The sequence below is a fragment of the Micropterus dolomieu genome, linkage group LG09 (genome assembly GCF_021292245.1).
Source record: "Micropterus dolomieu isolate WLL.071019.BEF.003 ecotype Adirondacks linkage group LG09, ASM2129224v1, whole genome shotgun sequence".
Taxonomy (NCBI): Eukaryota; Metazoa; Chordata; class Actinopteri; order Centrarchiformes; family Centrarchidae; genus Micropterus; species Micropterus dolomieu.
In genome coordinates, this window is record NC_060158.1 from 16,110,029 (window position 1) to 16,121,756 (window position 11,728).

Consider the following 11,728-nt stretch of genomic DNA (forward strand, 5'->3'; position numbering starts at 1 on the left):
CATTAAGAGGCTTAATAGTGACAGAATCATTTTAGTCACAATAAAAATTGGACATCGACTGTACGTCTTGAGTCCTTTGTGTTTTTGTCCTTCTATCAGAATCTGAAGAGTCATGCAGTGACCATGTTTGAGGTGGGAAAGCTGTCTGATGAGACTCTGGACAGCTTCCTGGCTGAGTTGGAGAAGGTGAGAGCAACAACGGAAACATGAAATTTAAGATTTGCTAGTGTGTAAAGCACGTGTCATGAAACACCACAGATACGAAATCAGAAACAATTTATAACTCGATGTGTACATGCTCACAGGTATACCATGTACATGCATGCAAATACTTTAACTTCTTTCCTGGCTTGTGTGTCTCCAGGTAGAGAGCACTGCAGAGGGCGAGGCCCAGCGTTACTTTGACCACGCTCTGACCCTGAAAAATACCATCCTCTTCCTGCGCTACAACAAAGAACTCACTCAGGACCAAGGACCTGATATCCCAAATATAGGTAATTAAACAGTTACACCCTCTTACTCATATCCTTTATGGACATGCAAGATCCACCCGTCACACATGTGGTAAATAGGCAGCTTGCAGGCAATATTTGTTTTTGTGAATTATTACACAGCTGGCATGCCTTCACAGCCTCAACAGCAAGTTAGTAAAATAAAAACCCATATATTTGTCTACTGTCTGCAGACAGTTCCCTCTGTGCTTCAACTGTGTTTTTGTAGTTACCATAGTTTTCTGCCATCACACTGACATCATATTTGATAAAAATGCAGCCATCTTTTTGTAATGGTTGTTTCAAGAGCACTTTCGAAACGGCACACATCAGTCAGACTGAAATTTAATGTAAGTGCTGAGAGGTGGCGATGCAGAGTGAGTGAGTGAGTGAGTGTGTGTGTGTGTGTGTGTGTGTGTGTGTGTGTGTGTGTGTGTGTGTGTCATCACTTAAATCACACATCATCTCTCAATTAACTTAATAGTTAAAAGTTCCAAATCTTTACTGTACATTGTGTAATTCGTTGTGACCAGAACAGTCAATGGAAAGCAAAATCGCAAAAGCAGTTGAGGACTAGAATATTTAGTAGGATCTATTGATAGAAATGCAATAAATTATACATAACCATGTTTTCAGTTGTGTATAAAGGACCTTACATAATGAACCATTATGATTTTGTTACCTCAAAATGAGCCATTTCTATCTATATACACTGCGTGTCCTCTTACGTAGACGTCTCCATGTTACGCCACCGTGTTTCTGCAGTAGCCCAAATGGACAAACTGCTAGTCGACATGTTTATAAGAATTAAGAAAAGAAGAGAAATTCAGACAAATGGACATATATTATTTACCACAAGAGCCAATAGAGCGTGTCGGCCACTGTAGCTTCTCCTGTGTGCTTGGAAAGGGAGGGGTGAGCGGTGTATTCATGTGGTGTCAGAATATTCTGAATTTGTTTTCCTCCTTAAATCTTTATTGCAAAAAGAGAGAGAGAGAGAAGGGTTATAGTTATCCATGTAGAGTGAACTAGATGTCTGCTTGTTGTGATAATGATAATCCAACACATCTTTGTAGTAGATGTTGATCCCACAGCCTGACTTAAGAGCACATGAACACACACTGAAGTCGGAATAACACTTCACAACTCGGGAAATGGGACCATCCGAGGAGCACGTGAATGCACCGTAAGCCACTTGTTGCAATTTGCAACTGACCACTAGGTGCCACTAAAACTCACACACTGAACCTTTAATCAATTAAGTAAAAAAACTTAAAGCACAGGCTGATCCAACTTGCGTGACTCGTAATGTGACTCGTAGTGTGTTTGGCCCCCACGTGCCTGTATTCATTCCCGACAACATCTACGCATGTTCCTGTTGAGATGGCAGATGGTGTCCTGGGGGATCTCCACCCAGAACTGGATCAGGGCATCAGTGAGCTCCTAGACAGTCTGTGGTGCTACTTAGCATCGTCAAATGCACAATACATAATGTCCCAGAGGTTCTCAGTTGGATTCAGGTCTGGGGAACATGAGGGCCGGTCAATGGCATCAGTGACCATCCAGGAACTGCCTATACACTCTAGCACACATGAGGCCGGGCATTATCCTGCACCAGAAGGAACCCAGGGCCCGCTGCACCTGCATACGGTCTAACCATGGAAATGAGGATTTCATCCTGGTACCTAACAGCTGTCAGGGTACCATTGGTTGGCACGTGGAGGTCTGTGCTGGCTTCCTAGGATATGCCTCTCCCTACCATCACTGACCCACCACGGTCATGCTGGATGATGCTGCAGGCAGCATAACGTTCCCCATGGCGTCTCCAGACTCTTTCACGTCTGTCACATGTGCTCAGTGTGAACCTGCTCTCATCTAAAAACAGAACGGGGAGCCAATGGTGGACCTGCCAATTCTGGTCTTCTCTGGCGAATGCCAATTGAGCTGCAAAGTGCTGGACTGTGAGCACAGATCTCCTAGTATCTCCTCCATGCTCTTGATACTGTGATGTGACACAAACCTTCTTGCGACTACACATAAGGATTTTCCCTCCTGGAGGAGCTGGACTACTTGTGCAATGTAAATGACCTGCACTTACATGGGGTGCGAATTTTCATCAAATAAGCAGCTTTAAAACTTTCCCCCAGTTTTCATCTTGGCTCTATTATTAAAAAGATATTCATATACACAATTGTGACAAACAACTACTGTAAATGACTCATGTAACAACTTAAACTTGTTTTATGGTCAGAAAAGCAACATGTAACGAAGCATTTGAAAGTTATTTTGATGTGAAAGTTCTGGAAACGGCTAGAAACTTTTATGGAAGCAACAAAGAGGAAGTGGATCTTCTATTTGTGCTGCTTTTGGCAAGCTTTATCTGTGTGTCGCTCTCGGCTGTCTGTTTCGCCTCTAACCTGTGTCTGAGTAGTTTCTCTTGAATATGGCCACAGTTTTCTGGATTCACAGGAACAGTATTGGAGTAAAGCTGTATTGTTCTACTCGTGTCTCTAGGTAGAGCGGCAGAGAGCGAGTCCTCTAATGGCGACAAAGCAAATCTCTGAGTTTCCATGTAGCTACCATTATGCCACGCCACCAGATGCTGTCTGTTTGGTTTGGCTGCGTGCCTCCCTTCTGATTGTTTTATCTCTCGGTCCTCAGCTGCTGCTCCAGGCGTCTGCTGAGGAGCGAGTGCACTGAGGGCTTGCTGGCTGAAGCTAGACTAAGCCCACAATGATACAAGAGCCTAGTAATGATCCTGATGATTGTTCATTTAGGAAGTGAGGAAATTTTAACTTGCCAACAAATACACATTTCTCTCGACAGGCTAGACTCTTCTTCACTACGAGTCTTCAGTGCAGACCCACATAATAATAGAGGGTTGAATTTTTGATTGACAATGTCCAACATAGAGACTTAATGACAGACTGTGATGTTAATTATGAAGAAAACTATTATTGCATATTGCGTTCTTTACAAGTCACCTTGGAGAGAACGCTCTTCCTAACACCACTGCTATAAAGAAAGAAAGAATCTTTACGGTGCATTCTGGATGTGATCCAGTGTTCCTCATCTAAATTAACTGTTGGATGCCTCCACACTTGGCAGATGAACTTCCAGGATCTTTATTTGCTCTCCTTACTTTGGTTCTTTTCATTAAAGGGAGTAGTTTTTCATATTATGAAATACGCTTATTCGCTTTCTTGCTGAGTGTTAGATGAGAAGATGGATACCACTCAAATATCTGTCTGGAAAATTTACCGTAAGGCTATAGCCAGCACCTAGTTAGCTTAGCTTAGCATAAAGGCTGTAAAAAGGGGGGAAACAGCTAGCCAGAATGCTTCAAGAAATGTACTTTATCCGTACAGCTATGTCAGTTGCGTCGTAGAAGGCACAAGAATGCAAACTACAGGCACACACCTAATCACTCGCACACCCAGCATGTTTTGTATAGAAGTTGTGACTCTCCCTGGTTTTTCCCCCAACTAGGTTTCCCCTTGGACATGTTGCGCTGTGAGAGCCTGCTGGGTCTGGACCAGGCCACCTGCAGCCGCGTCCTCAACAAGAACTATAAGCTGGTGGTCTCGATGGCGCCTCTCAGCAACGAGATCAGACCCATCAGCAGCTGCACGCCTCAGGTATGACGCCTGGAGGGAGGGAGAACAGAGTGGGTACTGTGTGGTGTGCTGGGTTGCTGGATCAAATGTTGCCTGTATTTGTGTTGTAGTCGACTGTCTGTGTGTGTGTGCTCTGTTTGGTTGTGTTTGCCCTCTTGTGGTGTGTACGCACTCGTGTGCCCGGAGTGATTTGTGACTGTGTGCATGCTTTGTTGGCGCTCAGCCTGCAGTTGTCCCCAACAACAAAACTACACAAAGCGTGAGTTAGAGAGGCAGGGAGGCGAGGCTCATGAGTAATTACTCGGCCTGGCCACACTCCAGCTTCCTAGCGGAGCTCAGAGAGGCAGAGGGAAAGAAGTTAAACTCTTGTTGTGCCGTTGACGCTGCTGTTTATTCTCGCACTGCTGGGACTCAGCAAAGTGGAATTGAGTGAATTCTTTTCTTTGTTTTCTGCTCACATCTCTAATAGCAGCTTCAGCGTCTGCTTCTCCGACAGAAGAACACAATTCTTCTCTTTTGTCTGTGTTAATGTATGTTTTTATGTAAGAAATGAAGTGTAAAAAATGTCACGAGGAAGTGTACATGTGTATGCATTAGTTCTGCTGCTGTACACTGCACATGTTTGTGTCTACCTCTAGCACATTGGCCCGGCCATCCCTGAGGTGAGCTCCATCTGGTTCAAGCTGTACCTGTACCATGTGACCGGCCAAGGCCCGCCGTCTCTGCTGCTCTCCAAAGGCTCCAGGCTCCGCAAACTGCCGGACATATTCCAGGTTAGCCCAGACTAATAATTAATCAAGTGTAGGTACACGGTTGAGTAAGTAAGTGTATGCTGATACAGATACTGTATAAGCAAAATAAATCTCTCTGAAGTCCGATACGAAAACCTCCACATGTGATAAGAAAAACCCGATCAAAGATGTGATAGGACGCTCTTTTATTCCTCATTTCCATATCTGCCCTTTTAAATTTTGACCTTGCCGTTTCAGTTGGAGGAACAGGTAATCAGAGCACTGGAGGTAAAATTCAAGGTTGTTTCCTATGTCCCCGTCAACTTTCATTTCTTAACAAAGCACCTAGTGCATCACAATCACAGTCATACCACACTGTGCATCTGCATTTTCCTCCTTCAAGGCTTCCCAGTGGTCTTGGAATTTTTTTCAACTACCCTGGGAATGTGAGACAGGGGACAAAAGAGAATTTGATGCAGTCAATTCTCAAGGGGAGGACAGGTAATTTCATGCAAATGGGTCACATTATGGGGACAAAGCAGCAAGTATGTTTTCTACATTTTATTCATTTAAACAGTTTTTTTAGCTTGACAGAGCAGAAAATAATTATCAAAACAGTAAAGAATAACAACTTAACTTCATGAGAAGGCTCTGACTGGAGGTTTAAGTATTTTAATCTGTTAATGTTTGACGTAGAGGGAGGTTGACATGTTGGTTTTTCACTTCCTCTATTAAACCATTTCTAATATAAGTAGTAGTAGTAGTGAGATTGAGTATTATGTGTAGAAATGTATAGATGTTATTACCGTTGTAGAGGACAAAGGTACCGAAACATTTCTTTGTACTTTTGTGTTGCTTTTCCTTGCTTTTTGTTGTTTTTTTCCTGGGTATTTACTCTATATTATATGAAAACCATTGTTCTTATTATTTATTTTTCTCTGTTCAGGCCTACGACAGGTTGTTGATCACTTCCTGGGGTCACGACCCTGGAGTTGTCCCTACATCCAACGTGCTGACCATGCTCAATGATGCCCTTACACACTCTGCTGTGCTAATCCAGGTAAACACACGCATATAAGATCCACTTTTACAGTGACGTTTCTGGAAGTTTTTTGCTTGAATTGCTTGAACTTGTGAATATTCGTCTAATGTCATGTGTCTACTCTTTGCGTGTTTTCAGTAATAACATATTTGGTACCAAGTCTCACTGTGTGGATATACACTATAAACTGTACTGTGTGTGTAACCCTCAGGGTCATGGTATACATGGTCATGGAGAAACAGTTCACATCCCGTTCCCCTTTGATGAGGAAGATCTGAAAGGAGGTAAGATACAATATTTGGATAACATCTATTGAATAACTATGTAACTGACATGACTATGTTATGCTATTACTAATGATAAGCTGATGTAAATAAGAATAATTCACTCAATCCAATTAATTTAGTCATTATTTGATAGATAATAAAAAATGAACATGGCTCCTTCTGATGGATCTTTTCTTTATTGGCACAGAGGTGGTGCAAAATAAAGGGGAGAGATGTGGTTTTCTAAAACAGGAATGTTAAAAAGTGATTTTGCTTCAGTCACAGTACTATTTCTGAGCAGGTAGCAGTCGATCTATTCGAAATGAATGGTAGACTTTGTTTCCCGTTTCTGTCCATACTTTCCTTGGTTAAACTGAAAGATAAATTTATTAACTGATAATATTGTATAATATAATATTCTACACTAGTGATATCAATAACGTCACTGCCACGTTTTGCATAAATGACTGACACAACCTCTGTCAAGCTGTGTTCTTTTTGTCTGGTGACTCAAACGTTCTGTTTTTGGCTTTGAAGGTTTTAACTTGTCAAACATCACGAGAAGGATTTGAATCCGCTAAAATCCTTTAATTAGCGAATTTGCGTGTCAGGCTTAGTGCCTCATCCGCCTTAATACTTATTACATCTTCTAGAGAAACATGTTTTATACGAACGCCGTGCTATGGAGATATTGATAGACGTATCTATGGAGTCCTGTTCCTCACTTTGAGTGCTGCACTAGAAGCATCATTCCCATTGTTTGCGCTGCCTCTCTCCTTCCTGTGCAGAGTTCTCCTACTCCAACATGTGTACACACAAGGCGCTGCAAAAGCTGAAGGAGCAAGTGGACCTGGAGCACCAGTGTGGCTACATCACCATGCTAAACTCCAACAACAGGCACCGTCGCAGGGCCAGCGACAGTGCCGAGTACAGCGGTAGGGGCGCTAACACACAATGTTTTTTAATTTTTTAATTGTGTGCATATGCAAAAGTGTGTACAGTATGCGAGCATTTGAGAGACAAGATGTATAGTTGAATTAGTAAGAATGCCCTTGCCTCTGATGGCTATTAGCACTGATGGTGCAAAATAAATAAAGATTACTCACAGTCCAGTTTAATTATGCTGTTTGTCTGCATAATTGTGTGCCTTATCGTGATAGCCTTTGCTAATGGACGTGGATCGAACAGTATTAGCCTTTACCTTGAGATTTACTGATTGAATCTTGCTGACGTAAGTGATCACAGGTAGAAATTTATGTACACAACAGTGCCCAGTGTAATTTAGTTTTAATTGACAGTCCTCTGATATTTATTCAGCAAAAGGGAAATTATTTTATTCTAAACTGTAATCTAGCTTTGATCAGCTTCCCAGAAACAAGCTTTTTGTGTCTTAATGCTGATGAAGATCTGTTGCTTTTCGTCAAGGGGACACCCATCTAGGTGGAGGCCTGGACACCAACGGTAGCACTGAGTCCTTTGAGCTTGTGACAGAAGAAAACAATGGGGAAGGCAAAGTAAAGCCAGACGGTAGGTCTACATTTTTGGTTAATTTATTTATTTTCTTATTCGAATATCTTATGTAACTTTTCTTAATCAGATGTTTGAGAGTTGGAAGAAAAGGCAAAGGCGGTGAAAAGCTGGGTAAATTGTAGCAAAGGTCCCATGTTGGATTTAACCAGCATGTCCGTGATAATGGCGTCTCATGTTGTATGTTATCCCTATCTCTCCTCTCCTTTACCAATCCCTTTCTTTCAGCCCTTTCATCTGAAGATGAGTGGGTCCCTCTTGAACTGTGCTTCGGCATGCCCCTCTTCAGCTCCGAGCTCAACCGCAAAGTGTGTCGGAAAATCGCCTCGCACAAACTGTGCAGCAACGAAAGGTAAAAAAAAAAAAAAAACACCCAGTAACCTGAAAATGTTCATTTTGTTTAAAACTCTAAGAAAAGTGTAAAGACTTGTGTTGCAGCGGTGAGAGACTTTAGCTTTGTTGTTGTTTCAGTCTTCAAGAGCTACTTCACTCAAGCCGAAAGCTGTCGCTGAAGGTGTTGAGCTTCGTTCAGTCATTCCAGGTAGAAACACTCTTCAGGTTGCCACTTGAGAATACTTGTGGAAAAGAAAAGAAATAACAATGTCCAGTGAAATATCAGCAGCCAGGAATTTAATCTTTCAGATTGAGCCTGTTAACTATTAAATATTAATAATATTAAGCATAATATTAATGTATTTAATAGAAATGTTTGTTTAATCTGGTTCAGATACACTGTCTACAAGGCCTCCTTCACTTCATATTTCCAGTCAGTCAGTGAGCCTGTGCTTTTTTTTGATCTTGAGAAAAGATTGCTTCACATGAGAAAACAATATAATTAAATCTTTCATTTGAAACAACAGGCTAAAAGAATAAATATGAGCTAAAAGTGTATTTTCTTTTATCTTGAGATGATGAGATAATTAAGTCATGATTTTGAGCAACAATGACTGCAATGCTATTTCATTAAACCTTTTTTTCTGAATCAGTATTGGTTAAATAATAAAGTACAATATTCTTGCAACGGTCAGTTAATCTTTATTTAGTAGGCATCTTAATACATTTTGTCAAACCCATATACCCATCTCATGTTATCATGAGATGCCCGTTACATGAAGTAATATATAGTATCCTGGAAGTCACATGAGAAACCAAAGAAAGAAATAAAAAAACTAAAGAAACAGAAATGCAAGACAGGTATTATAGTTGGAAAATGAGTGCAGTAACATTCTACCCAGCCTTTCTAGACATTTTCTTTTATCCCAGAGAAATATATCCTTGTCCCACATATCATCCGGTCTGCCTGGTGTTGTGATCTGTTGACATTTGCTCTCTGCTGGCAGGACTGCATCCAGCCCTCTGACCTGGACAGCGGCGTGTCGAACCCTCTCAGTCAGCCTCCGGCGGAGTCCGGCGTCCCCCTGCCCGCCCTCAACCTCCTCTTCAAGGACGGGCAGCTGAAGGAGTGGAGCGGGCGGGCCCCTCCTCCTCTGGACATCTCAGCTCTGCAAAAGGACCAACCCACATAAGCCACCTCCCTCCCCCCACAACTTCCAGATTTGGTCACAAAGAAATTTGTATCCAAGGTCCAACCCTGTGTCTTCACATCCGATCACAAGGAAACACTCTCAATCAGAAGCCTCTTGTCCATGTCCATTCCCTTCAATCAATGGATGGGGAAATTAGCACCGCCAGCACTTCAGTCATTTACCTACTTTACAAGGAATCATCCTTCTGACAGTGTTTCCAACCCTAGTTGAAACCCACCCCATCGGTGTTCCCGTTGTGATTCCTCATATTAGCAAGGCAGTGTTATCTGTTGGAGTGGTGCTATTATCACAGTATAAAACAGTGATGCAGGTAAACAGCATATAACATGGAAGACCATTAACTGGAAACACAAGCGCTGTTCTCCACTGACTAGCCCCCCCCCCCCAAACATTCCCTTCAATCAATGGATGATTTGTGATCCTTGAGAACGGAGCATAAAGTAGTTGATATTGTATAGATGTTCTCAAAATGACCCACAAATAAAGTGTTGAACAGACTTCTTCAGGAATGATTTGAAAGTATGCATAATCTAGGACCAGGTATTTGGACTGGAGACCGGAGTCCAAATACTGACCCCCGCTGCCTCCCTGTGTTGTCTCATGTTAAGTGATCAGATGCATGATACTGCTGCACAGCTTGTACCACAAAGAAATTCTTTCCTCTTTACTTGTAATCAATACTGGGGGCATTTATTATTTGCACTGTGCAGGATTTCTCCAAACCTGTGGATGAAGTCATGTCATGTCATGTTTTCTTTTTTGAAACATTGGAACCCTTGATTTTAGAGCTTACGTTTACCACAAGAGAGTGTTTCCTCTTGGAAACTCGAGACCGGTTAGAAATTGACTGATCGTCAGAGAAACTGCTGTTTTTAATTAGAGTAAAAGAGAACACCAAAGACCATTTTCTTTTCCTGTATAATTATTATTTTTTTTAAATCTTCTGTTTTACTGTTTTACTTTCATTTTGCTGCCTTAATACTGTCAACCAATCAAAAACTACCAGGTCTTTGATCAAATCTCTTGATTTGATTTGCTTACGTTTAGTTAAAAAAAAAAAAAAAGATTTCTGTACATTTTGAGTGAGTGAGTATATAACAAATAAAAGCGACATTGGGTCACAAACCACCAACCATCACCCCAGTTCAAGAATTTACCAAGATAAACCGAGTGTACCTAATTGCAGAGAATGGGAACAGTCAGGTCTGTGTGTTTGACCCAGGCCTGTTGCCACCGTTGCCTGCCAGTATCTCTCCCTGGATCAACTCCAGTTTGTGTGCAGTGCAGTGCACTCTTGGCCGGCCCGCCACGCTCTCCAAGGGATTCTGTTTACACCGTGTTTTGAAAAATGGGGTTTGTAGTCTAGAGAGGAGATGGCAACTTCGCTGTGAAGGCTGTCACAGACCCTTGGGAGGCAAATGCTAATACTTTGCCCAGCGTCTCGGAGATGTGATGGCCCAAAAAAGTGTGTGATGTCTGTCATGAATTTTCAGTGTGGCTCCAAGAATATAGAGTACTTTTTATTGCATTTAGAGTGATAACCCATTTTGTTGAGTTTTCCTTTTTTTGAAGGAATCTGCCTTCTGCAGTTTTTGACCCACTTGTGGTTGTTGTTTCTAATAATGTGATGCTGAAATAGACAAAAACAAAAAAGACTAACATGAGGTCCTGTTGAAGCATGATGACTTTGTAGAAACTGTTGTGTGTGTTGTGTATGCGTGTGTATTGTACACCTTAGTCTTGGTGTGTTTTCACACACGCCTACCTTTCACAATAAGAGCCCCCACCCCCTCAACATCCTGCCTGTCTGTTATCTAGTTGCAGTACTCAGTCACCCCAGATATCCCCCATCCTCCCCCACATATACATGCACCAGTGTTTTAAAAAAAATGCTAGTTTTCTATGTCAGCCTATATTTTAGGAAATCTTTGTTGTAGCTTGTTTAATGGGACTGTGAATATAATTGATTGAGTTAATAATGATGATGCTCTTGTAATTAAATGGGTTAAAAAAAGATGAAAGTGACATTCCTTTAACATGACCTTCCTCTATCCTTGTTCCATCTCCCCTCTGCTCTAGATCCATATTATTATTATTATTATTATTATCATTACAAATAAATATGTAAAAAGTATATGAAAATATAAATAAATATGTAATAACTTTTTCCTCCATGAAAATGTCTCCTGGTGTTGTTTTCCTGATCTGTATTTTGTGGTCTCGGATCACTGATTCCAACCCCTACTGGCTCTAAATTGTAGCCAATCACATTACATGATATTAAGCCGTACTTGGTGGATGTGTTCCTAGCCAGGTGGAGCAGATGGTGTGCAAGACGCAGCGGTCCGGATGCTCTGTCCATCTGCCTCAAGTATACACTTGTTCACCTATCCTTGTAGATTTAAATGGAAGCTGAGCTGAAAAACAATGTCTGAAACATGCATGTGAAGCCTTTGAAAAGCTATGATAAACCCACATTTTTTTGAAGGAAGGTGTCAGTCTGTGCC

General features: G+C 41.6%; 1 protein-coding gene across 2 annotated transcripts in view; it reads left to right on the forward strand.

Moving 5' to 3' along the window:
* fam91a1 (family with sequence similarity 91 member A1) overlaps positions 1-11,395 on the forward strand; it is a 26,503-nt gene extending 15,108 nt beyond the window's left edge. For both annotated transcript variants that reach the window (XM_046058323.1, XM_046058322.1), the window contains exons 14-24: positions 100-186; positions 365-494; positions 3,981-4,129; positions 4,747-4,881; positions 5,786-5,899; positions 6,093-6,165; positions 6,936-7,082; positions 7,573-7,674; positions 7,903-8,026; positions 8,146-8,215; positions 9,015-11,395. In XM_046058323.1, the coding sequence (XP_045914279.1) occupies positions 100-186; positions 365-494; positions 3,981-4,129; positions 4,747-4,881; positions 5,786-5,899; positions 6,093-6,165; positions 6,936-7,082; positions 7,573-7,674; positions 7,903-8,026; positions 8,146-8,215; positions 9,015-9,200 (1,317 nt within the window). In that variant the 3' untranslated portion in view covers positions 9,201-11,395. The remainder of the gene's footprint in view (positions 1-99; positions 187-364; positions 495-3,980; positions 4,130-4,746; positions 4,882-5,785; positions 5,900-6,092; positions 6,166-6,935; positions 7,083-7,572; positions 7,675-7,902; positions 8,027-8,145; positions 8,216-9,014) is intronic.
* The last annotated feature ends 333 nt before the right edge of the window (positions 11,396-11,728 follow it).